Below are 20490 nucleotides of genomic sequence, written 5' to 3' on the forward strand. Positions count from 1 at the left end.
ATAATAACCCCTGAGAAAATGTGCAGCTGCAGGTTTGATCTTGTCCCAGATCTTGCACTAAAGACATCTGGAACAGCTTAGCCTAGTACACTGTGTTTACCTTTATAACAGACACACTTTAATTACACTCAATACTTTATGAGAGATTGTATCTTATTGCTGTAAATTGCACCGTAGGTGGGTCTGCTTTAGCAAATAAAAGGAAATACTACCTTTGTGTGTAGGTGGGTAGAGACTCTTGAAAAACAACAATTTTTTTTTCCTTTTTGTTTGCATATCTATGCAAGTAAATAATTATTTTGCTGTTAATTGTTGTGATGTGGCCAGTTCCGTCATAAGTCTTTTGGAACACACCTTACCTAAACTCTTCTCACTTCCCCTCAGTGTCCTGACTCCTGTGGGAAATAGAAGAGAATTAATTCAAYTTCCCACTTGCAATGGTGGCAAAAAGCTAAACTCCATAATAGTAGTTTTAGTAGTAACTTCATAAGTCTCTTTAATAGTAGATCCTTTCCTGCATTTTTGAAGACAAGTCCACTGAATATTTTAATTGCATCATGTTTTTTAAAGATGAGTCAGATATATGACAACACATACAGGGTTTTTTTTTCCTTTCTCAGTTATGCATTTTGATTAGCAAAAGCACAGGTAGGTGAAGTGGTTATTTGAAGAGGAGGAAGAAAAGGAAGTAGGCTTGTACCTTGATTTGAGATAATGTTACAGAGTATGCAAAATTAGCTTTCCACACCCTGCCTGGATTGTGGTAGTAAATTGATGATGCAGCTGAAAATCTCTAACACATATCTCAATCATGTAAATGAAAGTTTCAGTGACTGCTTCTGGCTTTTGCTTGGGTTCCCTGTCTCTTCACGTAGAGAGAAGTGAGAATCACTGAGCACAAACCCATTGTAACTTTTGTCCATGCTTCAGAGGCCTCTTTCAAYTTCAAACATTCTGTGGTTCTGAATCAGTGATTTGTAGCTGGTAAGCACTAGGTAAGCTACTGTGGGTCTGAGTTTTTCCTCTGACCACAGAAARTCTCCTATTGCTATGCAGTTCCCTTTCCAGCAGTGATGGGGTCTACCAAAGGCCTGTAATCTGTGGTTATGTCTTCACTTTGCTTTCAACCAGGCACTGCAAYAAAGGAAGCATCATTTAAATTTTACTTCATGTTCTCAAAATGTTGCATCTTGCACAGCTTACTACTTTGTCTTTGTCTTAAGAAATACTCTAAAAAAGGATTCCTTATCAATAAATTTTTGTTGTTGGAGTTTTACAGGGTAAGGTTCTGAAGTGCAGTGCCCCCAATAACCAAGCTGTTTGCAGCACTGTATGTTCTATATGGTTTGTTGCAAGCTTTTAAATGCTGTACTTGTCCAGGGTAACAAGCATTTAATTCCATAGGTACTACTGCAGTTATGGGATCCATCTGTATTTCTGATAGGTGATGTGTAATGTTGTGATAGCTTTCCTTTTGTGGGGGGTGGGGGGTGTATGTACAAATATCAGGGAAATAGTTACGTGAAGTCATAAAATGTGTGCCCTTTGGGAGCTGCCTGCTTGATGTRTTTAGTTCAAAATGGCATGAATATCTTATCTCTGATGTGGGACCAGTAATGATGAACTCATAGCTGCTGACTGAGATGTTGTAGAACGCTACTGAGTACAAAAATGTGAGGATTTTTATTTAACAAAGTGAGTGGGAGAACTCTTGTTCAAGTGTGTATTTGGAACTGTCTTGAGTCTGTGATCTAAGCCTCTAAACATGCATCAGCTACACCACTTACCAAGGGGAATAGTTTTCTTCCTGCATTACTGGAACATTCTTGCCAGGTATCATTGTTCAGATCCTCAAATCACAGGACTGGCTTATTTAGCATGTTATTTATATTTTTCTAGTTAACTGCTGTAGTTTTATAGTTTCCCAGTTTCCAAGCTTTTAAGGGAGAGCRATTATTTTCAGATTGCTCTCTAAAACCTTGCAGGAATAGAATCTTGCTTTTAAAGAGCAAAACCCAAATGAATTTTGCCTTTTTCTCAGCCCCATTACTCTGTCTTCAAAAGGCTGACATCCTCATGTGCTTCTCTGATTGTAGCCACAGGGGGTTCTAAGTTAAAGATCCCATATGAAGTTGAAAGTGTTGTGGATTTCTTAATCCTTCCCATACAGAAAACCTGGCTGAATCAGCATGACTTGCCTTAAGACATGTTACTTTCCTTTTGCAAGGCARTATTTGCATGTCTTCTTGACAAAGGATAAGTCTAAGAAGAGCTAATAATTTTTGAGAACTGTCTGCTGCAGTTAGCTGTAATTACCATGTTTCTTTGAACAATATACATGAAAAGGGRGAGATTCTCATGTGAGACCTGGCTTTGCTTTTGGACCTATTGAAAGCATTCAAATTTAATCTATGGATTGATATTTAAGTATTAAAAATTCGTTTGAAAGACTGTCGTAGTCATGGTGAATTGAATATATTGAATCAAATACACCAGGGAATCTTTTGATTCATATTCTTAAATATAGAAAGACAAAGCTGGGATGTTTTTCTGTCACTCCCATAAAGCTCAAACTGAACGTATTGAGTTGTTGCCACTTTATCAGGTGATAGCAAATTGCCAGTTCCCTCAAGCATGTTTGGATGCCTATTGATCATCCAGCTGAGCTGCAGGTGCAATTTATTTTCAGCAAATTCAGCAAGAAACAAGCTGGTTAAATGAGCATTTGGAAACAAATGGGATGGGGGGAGAGGCGGAAGAACCCGTGAATTCCTCTAACCTGATAAACCGGTTACAACCTTTTTTTTTTTTAAGAGAAACTTGTTCTGCAGCTTCTTCTTCACAAAGTGCTAGTAAAAAGTTTTTTTGRCTCTGTTGCCAGCTGTCACACCTTCATTTTGGATAAGTGATTTTTAAAATTTATTTTTAATACATCTCTCAGTCTTAAAACTGCAGAAAAAAGGCCTGAAAAGGCAGGGCAAATTTTGGTTTTTGAGTCTTATGGTTGGCCTTCCRACTTTATTTGGTGACTGCATCACCTCAATAAAACTCCCAAGAGAGTTTGGAGCATTTGCTGGGTCTGAGTTCTGATGTTTTGGAGCAGGTGTTTGGCAAACCTTTGTCAAGTGTTACCAGACAGACTGTTCTTTCCACAACAAATACTTCGGGTGTTGTTTCACAAGATTTGGCTTCAGCAGGGAAGCCAGCTTCCCTCATAACCCTATGCCAGACTTTGCCATCTTTTTGTTGTGTCAGTAAAACCCTTTGTGAATCTGTCCTGTAAACAGGATCACTGAAATGAGCAGGTGGGGTGGGAACTCCTAAACTGCTTCGTTGTCAAAGCTCACATCCCATGAAACTCCACCCTTTGGTTGTGTTTTCATGATCCAACACGTTTGATGGCCGTACCAGCTGAAACTCTTTCTGCCCCTGCATTGTGTGCTCAAGCTGCTGTTGTATGAAAATTTCAGTGGCACATTTCACTTAGGCAGGTGCTGTCACATGGACTTCCCTCACCTGCATTCAGCCAATACAAAAGCCTTTGGGGCTGCAAATGGAACTGGAGCAGGGCACTGTTCTGAGTTGAAGGCAGTTTTGGTTTGGAGTGGTTCTGTCTGATGCAGATGTGGCAGGTTAAGAAGTTTTCCTGAGAGCAGCCGTAGCACTAAGGTGTGGGTGAAAGGAGGGGAACATTTTAAGCCAGGTAGGGCACTGGGCAGTTTATGTGAAACTGTAGCCTTGGTTTGGCATCAGCAGTGAGTGATGAGGATTTCCTGACAGACACAAGGGCCTTCAGGTTGTCAGGGCAGGTAAGTGATAAATTCCTGCTCTTAMAGGAGGGCTGAGCATCCTGTGTGCATGTTGTCTTATGTGGAGGTTTTACATCTATTAGCATTTAATAGCTCCCTGTTTTCATCGATAAAATTAGATGAGCCTTAGTTAAATTATGTGGCATATTTAACATTGGAATATCATCAGTATTTACTGTGGGGAATTAAGGATGGGCTAATGCTTCCTGTAACTGCAGGATGTTACAGTATGAATTTTTAATTTTTTTTAGCTATGACTAACTCTTGTTCCAGAACCTTAGTTGTAATTCTGTTGTTGCTGGTATAGGTAAACTCTTTTTTCCCGTTGCAAATTCTCAGTGCTGCTCAGCTCTGTAGYCCACTACATTATTATTGAAACACTCAAATCTGCTCCTCAAAAAAACTCAGAGAAGACTTGACATCACAAACAGGTCCTCTGTTATGTATATCATATATATTGATATGTGTACAGAAATTTACATATGTGGGTCATGTAAATCCATTTGTTATTGGCAACATTTATGCTCTGTTAGGTTGTGTGGAAAGCAGCGACCTTACCTTCTCCAATAGRCTCCAATACTTTTGTCTGAATTCCTCAAGCACTCCCTTCAGGAACTAGGAAGGTTCCCTTGCTTTGTTCCAGTATTTAGGKATGTTTCACTTCAGAAAGAGCAGAGAATWAGATAAAGAAATTGGTCTAAAGCTRCATGTTCTTTTCCTTATAGGTTTGAAAATGTGGTAATCTTAGCTATCTGGGCTATCTTCTCTTAAATCTAGAAGTGCCAATAATTTGGCCCAGTGTTTGAGGATGAGTATGACTAGACTTTTTATGATAGCAGATGTTGCTACTTTTCCTGGTGARGTTGAACAGTAACATTAAATTACCAAGTCTGGGTGGATTAGTTTATATAGACAAATTAACTTTACTATGACTTTAAAGAATAGCTTGAGGTGCCTGTCTTCACAGAGASTGATGTTGTGCTGTGTTTGAAAACTTTGTCACTATCACATTTGGATGTTTCCACAGCTATAATATATCTGAAAACTTGAATTTATCTTGAAATTGTTCTTGCAGCTTCTCTTTTTTTAAGTCATCTAATGATGGCAAAACAGGATAGAAGCATTTTAATACAAAGATTGCTGGATTGCATGATCCTCAGAGACTTTGAACTTATTTCCTCTAACTTGYTCTAAGTAGCTACTGAAAAAAGCACTGGAAACATGTTAATGAGTTATTGTCAGGGTTTTCAAAAGTGGCTAAGGAATAAATGAAGCATAAAGGATTTTAACRTGTGGATATGGCACTTAGGGACATGGTTTAGTGGTCAATTTGGCACTATWAGGYTAATGGTAGGACTCAGTGATCTTGAAGATGAACCTAAATGATTTTAAGAGTTGTATTGTACTATTTCAACAGTAATTACATGTGCAGTGCTTCTCTCTGTTCTTGCTGTTAACATGGAAGCAGCTTAGAAAACTGTGTGGATACTCTGCATTTTCTGCAAACCTGTGCTGTTTTCCTCTTCCTCTGGCAGCATTTTGAAAGGGTTGCACACTTCCTCAATCTGTATGTTGGTTTACTTGATTTCCCCCCACTCTTTTCCATAAACCAACACTCTTAAATTATACATCAGGTTCTTGGGTAGCTGAGTGCTGCCAAATGAGGGCAACGTCTCTGTCAATGTGTTGCAGCACTTTGCTGAGCAGTTGGGTTTCAGACTGAAGCACAGATGCTCGAATTTGTACTGCTAGCAAAGCAGTGTTGTGGCCAAAACTAAAAATGCTGATTGAAGATTAATTTTCCAGCAACATAATGTCAGCCCTGTCTCATTTTATAATTTCTATGGTTCAAATTGGAAATTTTATGTCTCTTAATTRGAAACATAAACAGTAATTCTCCCTCACATTCATTTCTTTGCCATCTCCTATCTGCTCTGGAAAAACTTTTTCTTCATAATAGTTGCTGCTTTGCAAAAAACTTGCAGAGATAATCAAGTTGTTTTCCTGCATGATCCATTTCTGTTAGYTACAACCTTATTCCAATAAAAGAGGGGAAATACTGATGCTCTGGAAGACAAMTTGATGTGTCCTGAGAGAGTACTGAGGCAGAAGTCATGTTTGTTCTACAAACCATGTTTCATTGCTTTGCTCTGATCAATCTGTGGTGATGTTTTTTACACTGTTGACAACTTACTCCAGCTTGCTTCTATACAGTAGCTTCTGTTCTTGCTTTGCTCATTAACAGCTGCTTTATTAATTTGTCTCTCACTCATTAAATCCATTCATTAAATGCTGTGAAGGTAGATGTGAGTTATGGGATAAATATTATGCAAAAGGTATTGGGAACTGAAATTCAAATGCTCACCCCGTGTGAGCAACTAAACTCACAACTAAAACCAACTCTCTCACTTCCCCCAACCTTCCATTTCAAAATATTTACGTTTCTCTTTCCCCCTGCTACCTTTCTTTGTAGAGCTGCAGTAGGCAGAGTGTGGCAGAAAGTGTTGAGAAAGGGATATTTTATTAGCACTAAAATATTGGTTAGAAATTTAAGGTTGAGAAACAGTTGTATTCCTTTTTGTAAAAACTTGGCTTCTGTGATGATCTTGGATACCTGTTAGCTTAAAATGAAAAGTTCTATTACTAGAGCTCTAGGACAGTCTCTGAATTGTGTTATCATTCTTATTGAATTCAAATCAAAACCTAATTAGTGGGGTTTCCATTCTCTGGCTCTTGTTCTAGAGAAATGCAAGCATGTGCTTAAATGTTATAATGAGCTGTGTAGACATTGGCAGTGTTTGAAATTGATTCTGCTGTAAATTCTGTAAAGATATTTACTTTCCTGATAAGTAAATCTGTTGCAGTGAATTGCACTAAGAGGGAAGTAGAACTATAGTACTGCAACTTGAAAAAATAAAAGTGCAAAAACCCCCTGTGGAAGTTTTGCTGTGTAATTAGGTTTTATTTTAGCTGAAAGTTAATTTAAGTTTCCTCTGCATCTTAAGAAATACACAGGACAGTGTATAACACATCAAACCTTTTGAATCAAATACCTTTAGAGTGGAGGGGGATCATGAGATTTAAAACTGGATATATATAGTTGTCACAAGAATATGACTGTGACAGAGTTTTACTGCTTGGTTGATAACTTGAGTGTCACAGTGTATTTCTTACAACAAAATTAAACTTCCTCAGGATGGGCTTTAGCTTATTGTAAATCATGAGAAATGTCAACGTGTAAATATCAGGTGCAGAAGAAAACTGCTGTTCTTCTGGTATGCTCAAAGAAACAAAAGAAAATATAAATCGACACCCTTTCTCTGTAAGTCTCATGCTAAGATTTGATCATAAGAAGCTGTGATTTGCTTCACATTCAGACAAACTCTTGTCAAGTCTTTTCAGTCACAATGAACTTGCTTTGGAAACAATAAGTTACTTGAAAGGGAGGAGGTAGATCTGTAAGAGGAAGCAACATCTAAATAGTGTCAGCATTAATGTCCATGTTCTGTGTTGGGGAGGACTRAATGCCTTGGAAGGCCAAGTGTAAGCTCTGATCTTATTCAGTTGTGAACTGCTAAAATCATATCTCTAATMATTTCTTACTCTCATTTTTCCTTATATCAGTCATAACCAGTTCTTGATGCTTGCTCTAATCTGTGACTTGAAAGTTTGAGAGATTGAAGATACACTTATTTAGGGATCTAATTCTGCTTGTCCTTTATGTATTTGTGAAAGCATGTTTATACAAGAAAGGGAACACTCCCCCATTTAGGAGGCAAAGCAGAGTCAATTTAAGAAAGTTTGACTTTSTTTTGCTGGTATTTGTAAGGGTTTGATCAACAATCACTTGAATTTCTTATATAAGCAAAGATACTTCATAGATCTCAAGGCTGTTRTTCAGGAAAGTCCATGCCTATGATATTCTTGCAGTGTAAATTCAATGGAGAGGGAGGAGTATGGGAAAATCATGCAGGAAACTGCATTGTGGATGATCCATGTCTCTTCATTCTTTTGATGTTGCCTCATCTTTTTATTTTCCCTGCTTATTACTATAAAAACAATTTSAGAAGAAACCTACTAGAACAAAAATGCTCTAATTTTGCAGGCATTGGCTGTTCTCCTACAACTGGTTAAGCTTGCACTACAAACAATGAGGTAGTGTTGAGTAAATAGAGCAGTACCAAGCATTACAGTCAATAGAGCCAGTGCTAAAGATCACATTGCTAATGAAAGTTTGTCCTTGAAACTGAGGTAAGTGGGAGTGGGGGAGGTATAGAACACTGAGAGAGAGCTTGTGCTTCTATCAGGACTTCAGGAAATATTGCAGTCATGCTATTAATTAAAACCTAGAATTTGGAAAGTATGTTCAACCTTGTCTTTCAGGCTGTAATGACTTGGTCTGTGAGTTGAGCTGATAGGAGCCTGTGAGGAGTGTGAGGCACTATTGTAATCCTGCTTGAAATGTAGGTAAAAGGTTGACAGAGTARGGATTTTTTTGGTATTAGTAGTATTCAGAATTTTCTTTTTGCTTAAATTCAGACTCATGAATAATCTGTGCTAAAAAATGATTAAGTGTTTTGCAAGATACACATATTTTTACATTATTTTGTTGGTTTTGATAGCTATGGTCTCTTTCACATAAATTAATTTACAGTGAAAACTTAGTTTATCTCAGTAAGTGTTTCTTTATTTAGCAGTTTCCTGACACATAATGTAGTAGTAAAGTGAGTGCACAAACTCTGAAATTCTTGTGTTGCTGGACTGGGGTGCTTTATCTTGCACAAGGCTGACTTCAAGTAGCTTATTTGTGGAGTACTCTGCATATTTCAACACTCTCTTATTAAAACAGGTTGTGCTTTTGAAGATAAAAGCCTATGACCTGATTGCTGTGACATTCAGATGGCCTGAGCCATGGTCTTGCCTTTTRTGCTTAATGCATTACCTGAATTAGATGCTGTAGATACCATAGCTGGAAAGCATGCAAATAACCTGGTGCTGCAAACTTCCATCTAAGAAATAATTAATCAAAAATGGTCATAAAATGCTCAAGTGGTATGGCTTGGACAGATCTTTGTCATRGCAGAAGGTTAGATGTTTGCATTCTTTCCTAGGAAGAATTAAAGCATTTAGTTAGCWATTGTTTACTTTGTTACACAAAGACACAGTCCAATTAAAATGGACCACAGAAAGAAATAATGTGGAAGTTTCATCTTGAAGACAGTTTATCACAACCCTGAGTCATGATGGTCTGTTTTCTGTGCTCCACAGACTGTCACAGACAAACCATGACAATTGTTGCTCTGTTTCTGTGTTTCGTGTTCTACCTGTTGCTGACCAACACTAAACAAACCTATTTTTATGCARAAAATTAGCTGTAGGCTACTCTCACCACTTAAGTTTAAAGTTTCCAGTCCCCCTTTTAATTCTGAAAGAGTATAATGATTTTTTTAAAGGATTTTACTCTGTTTTGTAGGTGGAAGGATACAATAAACTTGAAGAATACCTTCCATTTTTCTCCCTTGAAGTCTTGCAATAATTATCAGAAGTGTCTGTAGGCCRTGTGTCTTTCTGTCTTGAGAGACTTGTGAGGTGACAACAAGGAGCAGGACAAGGTGGTATTATTTCCTGTAACTTCAGCTTTCCAACAAAGCAAAAAAATGAAMGTAAATATCAGAAATACATTAAAAAATCCAGTTCTGTGTTTTTCAACTACTGCTTCTTTTGAAGATTTCTGATTGGAATTTTGTTGCAGAACTCCAGGCACAGGATAGTTGAGACCTTGTGGTCACCTTTGGCTCATGCCGTGGGTGGAAAAGGATTAGTTTCGTAATATGAGAGAGGCAGCAATAGGAGTTTGTCTGTCTGAGCAGCTGGTGTGGAGGAAATGCTTTGGAACAGCTGGAGAAGCAGCAGGATGTGCAGTAGCCGGTCTGGACCTCTATTCAGGAATGAATCCAAAGTGACAGCACATTGTCAGGCAGTAAAAGCAGCATAATGTACTTGGGGACAAGCCAGTCTGCAGTGCTTGAAACTCAGTGCCACATCCTGCCTCTCCTCCAGACTCAGTAGGGCAAACTTGCTCTTACATTTGCAAATTCCAAAGGTGGATGGAAACCCTTAATTGGGTACTATGAACATGTCTCTCTTGAGTACATTATGGTGGCCTTTGTGACTGATCACTCATTSTGTTATTTAATGCAGTTTATAGGCCATCAAGAGGCATAAGGTGATCTGTAACTTTACTGGGCACATTCAGCACAAKTGGATTCTCTGGCAAGCTGGAAATGAAGCTCATGCTTTTGTYCAGCCTAGTTTGCAGTCACTAAATAATCTCAGGCATTAGTGTTCAGTAGAGCAAATAATTGCCTTCCTCCTAATAGGAGAAATCAACTGGCAATATTATTTTTGAGCATTTATACTGAATGGACCAGGGCTGTCTCTGTCACCTCCTGCATGTTTGCCCTGCAAAGAAATAAAACCAAGGGGCAATTTCTTTTTCTTGTTTATGTCTGAATGGTATCTAAATACAATATTTTTTTCCCTATTTAGCTGGAAGGGGAAATTATTTGTAGCCTGTGGCTACACTGGGGCTTATATTTTTTCTTTTTTTTTCCATACAGCAATTTCAGTACAAGGTCACCATATGTCCATTATCAGCCATGTGGAATATCAGTTAACAGATGAACAAAGGCAAGGGCTTACTATAGGATTCTCTGTTTAAAAAGTTACCCAGCACAATTAAAGGTTATCATACTTGTAAATAGTGCTGAAATGCAGTCTGTGCACCTCCCAGTAGTATTGACATGCTTTAAATTCCTCCATTGSATGGATAAGGCTGACATTATCACCAGGGTTTGAAGAGTGAAGGAGCAGAAAGCTGCCCATGGAGAGTATTGTAAATAAACGTGAAACACTTATGGGTGTAGGAACTGAGGCACAAAGTCCAAGTGAAAATATTTCCCTAGGCTGACATGTCATGGTATGTTTTGTGTGTGTGTAAGCTTTGTATACAAAACCATGGCTTGTTGCTCGAGTTTTACCGTACCATATTAGACCCTTTATGTCTTCAGACAGACTTCAGGGTTGTTGTTTTTCAGTGGTGCTCCAATCTTGCTTCTGTTTTGTTCAAGAGAATTGGCTGCATCTCARCTYYTGATGTCCTTCACTTCCCYCATCCCAGAGAAYRTGTCMTTTCCCAAACAYCCCCCCACCCCTCATGTACACACCRTGGTGGCATTGGKGTCCTGATCTTCAGTGGAGCTGCAGAGGAGGCAAAACAGAATCCAGAGAGGCGAGAGTCACGCAACAGCTGAGAATGGAAGGCACCTGCAGGTGTCTAGCCCAAGCCCTGAAAGCATGGGCATTTGAGCAGGCTGCCAAAGGCCATGTCCACTTGGRTCTTGAGTATCTTCAATGATACTCATTCTGCAGCTTCTCTGAGCAGCCTCTTTCCTTGTTCAGCTCCTGGAGATCTTTCAGGAGCCAGACCCGCAACTCTATGATTGGGTTTGGGTGTTCTCTGGCAATAAATTGTAGAGGACTTAGCACAGAGTCAGGTTTTGAGGCAATGACTGCAGTACCTTTGCCTGTTGAAACAAGAGCTGGGAGTAGAAAAGCTTCAGATAAACCTTTTTGAAGATTATCTTTTGTTTTCCATGCAGCTCTTAGCTCAAAGAACATTGATCATAGTTACATGGTCTATGCTGCAAGCAATGACTGACTCACACCAAAGGCCTAAAAGAGTCTGAAGCTCTAATGTTGTGAATTGCAGTAATGTCTAATAAGTGATGATGGTTTTTTAAAATGCAGGTAAGACTGGAAAACATTCATGGTTGTAACCAGTAAAGGCATTAGTCATAGGCTTGTGCAAAGGAGATGTAAGCAGTGCACATTTATGTGCCTCAGATAAAACTTTTTTAATCTCAGGGTACTGTACAGACCTGTGGAGCTTTGTTTTCACTTTCTCTAGARCACTTTCATTATAGTTATATGAGGRGGTTTTAAGCTCAAGGGAAKGTATGGGCCTATGTGAGACAAAATAACATTTCTTCTAAGTGCTTTCTGAAAGTTTTCCTTTTAATAATGACCAAAAGATATTACACCTGAAAAAGTTTTGATATGTGGTGTTTGTTTGTTTTGGTGGCTTTTGTTTTGTTTTGTTTGCTTGGGGTTTTTTTGCAAAACACTAATCTAGAATGCTGGAACAGGTTTCTGTTCTAAGTCTTTTCACAGGCTTTAAGCCAAATCAAATATCATCTCTCTGTCTCCTGTCTCCAATTTTGAATGGACCAGATGTGATCTATTCCCCCACCCMAGCATAAAGATGGTGTGGAAGTAAAAATAAGCACTTTTTAATATTCTGATCTGGCAGAAAAAGTAGACAAGATACTTATTTGCAATTACCAAATTGTAAACTCTGAGGAATTTAGTAACATCCTGTTGATACTACTGATTTGAAACCAGATCWCTACATTGTGAGGACCATTCTTTGTGCAAAAAATATTGATAAATATTTACCTCATCTTTTACTTGAAAACAGATTCATGTCTAGTTTAAGTGTGGGCTACATACTATTCTGCTTTCTGGATTTTCATATTTAACTTAAACACAGCATTTCAGACCTGGTTAAACTGCAAGGATTCCTTTTAATTCTGAATCTCCATGAATGATTTTGTCTTGTCTTAGTTGTAATGGATCAGTAGGACCAAAAGAAACAAAACAGAGAAATATTGTGCATGACTAAAGGAAAGAATCCTGTTTCAAAGTCTCACTAGGAGCTGCTGGAAATCTGATGAGTAAGAGGCAGCTGAATTTTCTGTTATTTCTCASAGGTGATTTAAAGAGAGTATTCCCCAGAGAACCTTGGTGTTTTAGAAATGATTCTGTTTGGCAGCATGGGTGCATTCTGTGACTGAATTATCTCAGTGTTTCATTACCATGCCAGGCACAGATACAGCACAGATGCAGTGCCTTTCTCAAGGATGAGAGSTATTTTTAGTAAGGGAAATGCAAATGTCTGAATAGACAGATGTTTATTTTACTGCTTCATACATCATAACTGTAGAAAAAGCTTAATGAAGAATCTTCTTGTTTCTCTAAGATCCTCATCTTTGTTCAGCTAWATTTAAGGCAACACGAAGGGGGCTGTTATTTTAGTCCCTTGGGATTCATTTGCAAAAAACTCAGCAGCTTGTGCTGGCTTTCATCCAGCTTTGCTGCTGGCAAAACATGTCTCTTCAGTTTCTTTGTACTCTCAGCTACATGRCCAAAATCCTGTTTAGCCAGTTTTTCAAACTGGTGTTCAAAGTCTGTCCTTCCCTCTCACCACCTTTTCTCTAAGAACCGTTTTAGGTTTCGTGGAGGCAAATATACAGAGCAGCTTGTTTGATTCTTCCTCTTCTCTCTGTTCAGTTTTTAATCTCTGTGTGGAATTACTGAACATATTCCTTTAAATATGRAATGACTCATCAGAGCTTTACTGGAGAGACCGATCTGATGGAATAAGCAATAAAGGTGGAGAGTGATGCTAATAGACGGGTTCTTGCAGTGGAAATGAGGGCTGGCTGCAAGATGCAAACAGGTAATTAACAGGGTATGACTGCTGCCAAAGGAGCAGATGAACAGGGCAAACAGGGTGTGGGAGCTTGCTGGGGGAAGTGTTAAGGTGGGGCAGCTTTACCTGCTGGAGTGGGGGCGTGCTTGGAGGGCAGCAWGGAGATGAATGACACGAGGTAAATAGCTGAGATGGTTTTTATTGGTGGAGTGAAGGAGATGGGGCTGGAATTTACGAAATGATAGCGTTGTGGACAGGTGGTTCAACATGTGAGACAGAAAAGCATAATATAAATCTTGTGCTGGTCTTAACTTGTCCTTAGCTTGCTACATTTGGGTGGATGCAGTTCAAGGCTGTCTTTTGAAATGCTGCCTGAAATCTGTGGTGCAAGAAAGGAGGCTGGAGATGGCTTTTCCTCGGGAATGCTGCATTGCTTAACTGATGTGGCTTGTTGTGCTGAACAATGTGGCTTTGCAAACACATCTGCCCTGGCTGCTTTAACACGTTTGACACATGTGTTACGTGTATCTGGTGCCTGAAAGACTTGAGGGTCTGGTGTAATCTATAGCAACAAGAGCTGGTCCACAGCCATGCCTTTCAGACTCAACCTTTGCAGAATTTGGAGGTGTCTCATATGGATGAAAGAAGCTAATTCAGGCTAATCTCAAAAATCATTCTTCTGGGGCTACGTTTCCCCATGCTCTGCTGCTGGGTGAATCTTCCCATTCACACTCTGCTATGCCCCTCCTCTSCTCTGTTAACCCATGCCATAGTTAAGTTGTTTTGGATAAGGAAGGATTGCTTATGTCTCCTGACTATTCTTCCCACAATCTTCTTGCCCTCTTCCAGAGCAGAACACCCCAAAGATTGAGAAAGGCTGTTTTAAAAATAGAACAGCTCCTCTTAGCAAGGCCTGCCAACCTTGTGGCAGTTTATCTAAGGCACTTTAAGCTGCTGGGATGTGGTAAGAAAAGTAGAGAATTGTTTTGATGTGTTGGTTGTCCCATTGGAAAGTTATTGAATGTTATTAGTGACGTTTAATAAATATGCAGTGCAAATACTTAGGCTCGGTGAAAAATAAAAACAATTGCTGATTCTTGGGAGTCTTTTAAATCTTAGTACACTTGGAATACTGAGCTTATCAGTGTCTTTATGCAATATTTTACTACTCTGGCATCTTGTCAGTGCAGGCTTCTGAAAATATCTGTGTTGTCTTTTCAGCTGTAGGCTGTGTGGGAAATACCACTGGGGGAAAAAAGCTCGAATATTTCAGTGCAATAGTCTTGATTTTTACTAACTTGACTTACACCATTTGACCTAAGCATTTCCTTCCTTGTATGAACATTTTTTTCTCCTTTTGTTTTCTAACTTGATGAAGTCTTTTTGAACTACTGTTCTTATGTATTATGTGTACAACAGGAGGCTGCTTACATTTGCTGCTTCCTTCGGATGGTGTGGATTGTATTTCTTCTTGTATCTGATCAAAATARCTCCCTAGCTGCACTCTCTATATAGGCTCTTGAACATCTTCAGAAGCACAGGGTACAAAGTTGAAGSTTTGAGGAGTGTTTTGTTACTGTTCATCACTAAGACTCTGCTTCCTTTTGGCAAGAATCCCTATGCACCCTCTGGAGGCTGATGCCTATCACCATTTCCAATCCCTTTTTACAAATATTTGCTCTTTACTGTGTCCAGTCGTTAAAAAAGAAACTAATAAGTTGTTGCATTTAGTAAGAAGGCAATTTTCCTTATGTGTGTTATTGTGGTGAGAATATTTGTTGTTGGTCTGTGACTGTGGCAGTCCACAGAACTGCTTTTCTGGCGTGGTTCCTCTGGAGYCCACTGGAATTTTCTTCTTTTTGTGATGTTTACACATCAACTGAGGTATTTTGAGCACTCTCAGATATCAATTTTCTGACTTTAAATAATCCTTGAACAATAACTTGCTTTAAAGCCTCAGATTCTTCAAGATTRCAACTTGTGGTAGGAACCTCTACTAGCCTTTGGGAGGAAATGGGCTTTGTGAGTCTGCAAGAGTTTGGGTTGGTTGATTGTTATTTAGCTCGCTGTTTTGTCTGYGTTTGGTGTTTGTTCTTTTTGTGTGCTTTGGTAGTGAGCAGAGAATTACACTATAAAGGTTTTTGTTTGGAGGAATATTCACCCTTCTTAGCGTTTCAAATATGTTCTCTGCTATTAAATAACTACACTTTATAGATATATTCCTATCTATCTAAATCTGTAAATATATCTGCAAATGAAGCAACTTAACACAAGGTAAGTGCCTCTCCTTACGGAGCTCTGCCCTGAAGTTCCCTGTTTTGATGTGTAGTGCCCACTCTTAGAGGGTTCTGAACTCAAAATGGTAGTGGAACTCTGGTCAGCTGCCCAAGCCTAGAAAAGAGCCTGGATTGGTTTGAGCAGTTATTTTGAAATAAAGGTTGGGTAATCATGTCTCTGCTCCTTCTCAATCATGTTCAATAAATGATTTCTCCCTTGTGGAGCCTTACCTTAGGGCTGCAGGTGCTGCAGCACTTGTTCACACTGTGAGTTCTGTGTAGCTGTGGGATCAGGTCATTAGGACATCATCTTTGAGCAGAGACTGTAATGATGTGAAGTGTCACATGTGTTACAGTAAAACAAACCAACTCTCTTTTCTMCTCATACACAGGTTGAAAGACAGCACAAAGATATTGTCTGAGTCTCAAGTCAACTTGTAATTTGCTTTTGGGGGTGGTTGTTTTGGGGTTACAAGATGTTGCTGAGAGCACTGGGTGGCTACTGCATGGTGATTGTAATTATTGCTTTGTTTGTGAGGTGATGCTTTCCTGGGAGGGAGTAGCATCAAGAGGGAAGCTTAGAATAATTACATTTGTCCCCTTGRAAGTTAGTTAATAAGCTGCTGCTTACTGATATGATACATGTAGATACTATAATAGGTTAGTTGACTGTTATGAGCTGAGAATTTAACACAGGTATGGAGTAATAAAAGGCTGGAAACTGTTATCTAAGGATAGAAAATAACAATGACCAGAACAGTTGGAGCCCTTTCCTCTTGTATATGCTGGGGATTACCCATCCTAGAACTGGTAAAAATGTTTTAAAAATCTAGCTTTTGTAACACTGTTATCTCTACCAAGAAGTTTAATTACCTTGGAGGTGATCTGATTATTATTTCACTTTTGGGGTTATCTAATAAGTATTTGTTTGGCTTTTCTTAATACATTACTTTTGAAACATTGGTAAATCCTGAGGATAGCTTTTTTTTTTTTTTTTTTTTTTTTTTTTTTTTTGAAACAAAAAAAAATTATTAAGGAAATAACCGAAGTCAGAGGTGCCATAGGTGAAGAAAGGGTATTGTAAAATCAGTATTTTGATTCATCTTCAGAGTTTTTTTCAAACGTTTAATAACTTTAATTATAGTCCAGGTTTTGTACATTACCAATATAATAGGATGACCTTTCATATGAACTCATAATTCTGCCATATTTTCCTAATTAGTCTTTTTACCATATTCTGGGTGTTCTTGTTTTCTATTCTACAAATACTTGCTTTTATCAGGAGCCCATGTCTGTTTTCCATCATGTTTCTTTCAAAAATTTTTACAAAATATTGAATTACTTGATTTCCTTAAAAAAGTTCTGTAACAATGTTAARTTTTTGTTTCATGAAATTATTGGTGGTTACAATGAAATTTATCACTTTATTTTCCAGTTTAGTCAGCTGGTATCCAGTGACTTGAAAGGACTTGGSAGGAGCTCTTACACACTCTGCAGTGATGGCCAGTTGCTCATTCGACAAGTTCTCCACCCAGAAACATCTAAGAAGGTACGAGATCAGAACTGGTGCAGAGGGACAGCACTGGGGTGGGACACAATGGAATGTTCCAAGACCATTGATCCCCTCCCTGCCTCAGCCCTGAGAAGCAGTGTAGTTATTTTAGGCACTTGCTCTTGAAAGTCAGCCACACTACTTGGACTTCCTGGTGAGCATAAGGAAGAGGAAAATTAGGAAAAACAGAGACAGGAACAATATAAGTATTTGAATTCTGTGTCAGGAGTGGAAAAAGAGGTGCAGACTGAACCTCAGCAGAAGTGATGGAGAACTATTGCTATTGGGGTTTGTTCAACCAGTGTCCTGTGGAGGGTAAGCACACAGACAGTGATGGGGCCTGGCAGTGGTTCCCATCTGCATTTATTCARTGGGAAGCAGAACTGCAGCTCATTTGCTGCTCCCACATGAAACAGTAATTTCAAGTTTGTGGAGGGTTTGGAGCAGCCTGTCATGCACAGGGAGGAGAACCTTGCCTTTGTGCAAGGTGGTGTCTCTTGAGTTTGCTGGCTTAGCAGGATCTGCAGGAGCCCCACAAGAACAAGAGCTGYTCACATGGAAGGAGCTGGCCGGGTGTAGGGTTTTTTTTCTTTCTATAGGAGTGTTGGCTCATGCTGAGCTTCTACAAATATTTATTTGCTGTTTGTGTTGCATTGAAACTTAACACTGTGACTTTTTATGAAAGATACATTATTCTGTAGGGATAAGTAAGGAAGCAGGAGTTATATTTGTAATTCAAGCACACTACTGGTTTTTTTTTGGTTTTTTTTTTTTTTTGGTGGGGGGTCATTCGTTAGACTTTCCTTTTGAAACAAATGGACTAAAGAAAAACAAACTGATGTAGGAAAAATAATTGTCCATACCAGGTCAAGGAATGGATCTGATATGGACAAATTGTGTCAATCTGGTAGCAAATGTTCAGTCTCTTAATATTGTTAAGAGCATTTATTCTGCTTGTTCTTTTCTCCTTCAATACTTTTTCATTTGTGAAAGTTTATTTCTCTCTGCACATTGTCAGTAAACCTCAGACTTTAGCTCTTGATATTCCCACTATTCTAAGAAGCATTACCTTGTGACTTAGTTCTTTATTTATAAAGGTGGGTGCTGTTTGACTAGATTGAAGTTAAACTTTTATATAGTAAAGCAGTTGGAGAGTGTGAGAATGAAAGTAGTGAATTAGATCAAGTTATTGCTTTCATTCCTTGAAAAAATAGGTTTGTGTCCAATTAAAGTGTTGCTTMAATGTTTAATAATATTGTATAATTAAAGCTCTTATCCATTACACAATAGTAATGAGTAAATATCTTTAAGCTGCTGAAAGATATTTTGTATTCTGTAACAATGGTTATTYAAAATTTGTCATCATAGTTTGGTACAATTCAGCGTTTCAGTGTAACCACAAAGGAGAAAATAGAGTGTTCAAAATGGGAATTAGCTGCTAGATATTTTAAAATAATTTTTTCTCAGCCATCCTCTCCAGTTGTTTTGGATGGGTCTGCCTCCCAGAGGTTATTTGACTTTGTTCATGTAGAGATCCCATTCTGTACAGTTATGGAATTTGAACTGTGTTACAAAGGAACCAAACTGCTTCATCATAGACAAGCTGGTGATGTGCAACTATGTGATTTTTGAGAGTGCCTTTTCAGTTCAAAAGTATTAATTGAAATTTAAAGGGAGAGTGTGTACAAAACAAACATTTTTTGCCTTTCTTGTAGAACTTCGTGCTGTCAGACTGCTTCTAYTCCTTTTATGATCTACGCAAGGAATTTCACACTTGCTACCCTAGTTCAGCCGCCGTGAAAGATCAGACTATCAAGACCATGGCAGAATGTATCCTTTTGCTGCAGCTTTTACACCACAATCATTTAAACTTCTTAAAGTTTTATCTCTGTGATCATTACAGAGTTTTGAAGAGTAAAATAAGATGTGGGTTTTAAAAACCCACAGCGAAAGTGAAAGGAATGTCTACTTGAGGTATATTGGGGGAGTGACTGTTGTCATTTCTTCCCCCCAAACTGAGTCTGATTTCTAAACCATACTTAGTAAATCTGACAAAGTAAAAAACATCACTTGCATTAATCCTTGATCTTAAAGGAAAAGCTGAGCTGTCAGTGCACCTTTTCAGCACCAGCTGGCCCGCAAGTYTCTACTGTTTGCAGATAACACTTACCTTGCATGATCCTGACTGAACTGAGTTTAGAACAAAGCAAAASCAAAACCCAAACAATACTCTTCATCTAAATTCAAACTGGGAGGATTGTTGTGGCCCATCTGAATGGGATTGATGTTCAATTAGGCTAAAAGTGACAGAAACTTCTTCAGCTTTTTTCTTTTTTTGAACTGTTAACACTGAAATTATGTAAGCTCTCAATATTTTTCAAAGTGTTGACTGTTAAAGTGACTATTAACCAGTTTATGAGCAGTGACATGTCTAATAGTCACATGTCCCTGCTAAGACCAGTACATGTGATTACCAGTTCTGTGTTAATATCTTTTTTAAGCCTCATGACTTGTTTACAAATGATTGTGCAAGACTGTTATTTTCTATAATCACCTGTTTAGATCTAGGCTTAGGGACAGATGAAGCGGAGGAGGAYTTTGGTGTGTGGCAAGTGAAGACCATGGTGGCTATCATTTTCAGCATGCTTTCTGAAGGTTGTASTAAGTTAACTATTCATACAGAATGCTGAAATCTTTCTTTCCTGAAAGAATTGGCAGTGGTACTGTCATTCTTAAATAATCTCTGACTGGTTATATTTAAACTTCCTGTTTTGTCACAGATCACGTATTTACTGAGCCTGAAACTGTGAAGTACAAGTATGAAACAGGTCCTTGGTAAGTGYCCTTGTCACAGTTGTTTACAAGCAAAGATGAGTCTTGTGCACAGCAAGGAAAGCTTGTGAATATTTCCCCATGGTCATGTGAAAGCAGATTGGCTCCTGAGAACAGGAGCAGTGTGCTCAGCAATCACTCAGTGCAGACAGACTGTGGCTGGCACGTCGAATGCTGTACTTTAGTCCACCTCTTTAAAGTCACTGCAACTTAAATGCTCTTTGTTCTCTTGCTTCTGTTTTGCATGGCAGTGAGGCTGGCTTATCTTACCCAGGGTGAAGAAATATTTGTGAACTTTCCCTGAGTCAACAGGGCTGATGGCAGTGCACCCTGCATGAGCTGAGCTGTGTGGTGCTTCCCAAAGTGGGTTTATACACTGAATGAGGTGTTGGGCTTAGGGAGGCAGGAACAGTGTGGATCATTCTTTACAAATGCATTTCACTGACCAGACAATGAGAAATCTTAGGC

General features: G+C 38.7%; 1 protein-coding gene across 3 annotated transcripts in view; it reads left to right on the top strand.

The window, feature by feature from the left end:
* The window catches only part of ESRP2 (epithelial splicing regulatory protein 2), a 43508-nt gene that overhangs the window by 2658 nt on the left and 20360 nt on the right, over window positions 1-20490 (top strand). For all 3 annotated transcript variants that reach the window (XM_057364608.1, XM_057364607.1, XM_057364606.1), the window contains exons 4-7: window positions 17074-17187; window positions 18906-19020; window positions 19753-19845; window positions 19971-20025. In XM_057364608.1, the coding sequence (XP_057220591.1) occupies window positions 17074-17187; window positions 18906-19020; window positions 19753-19845; window positions 19971-20025 (377 nt within the window). The remainder of the gene's footprint in view (window positions 1-17073; window positions 17188-18905; window positions 19021-19752; window positions 19846-19970; window positions 20026-20490) is intronic.

This window comes from Malurus melanocephalus, unplaced genomic scaffold, assembly GCF_030028575.1.
Source record: "Malurus melanocephalus ecotype Western Australia unplaced genomic scaffold, MMel_1.1 scaffold_40, whole genome shotgun sequence".
NCBI classification, from domain to species: Eukaryota; Metazoa; Chordata; class Aves; order Passeriformes; family Maluridae; genus Malurus; species Malurus melanocephalus.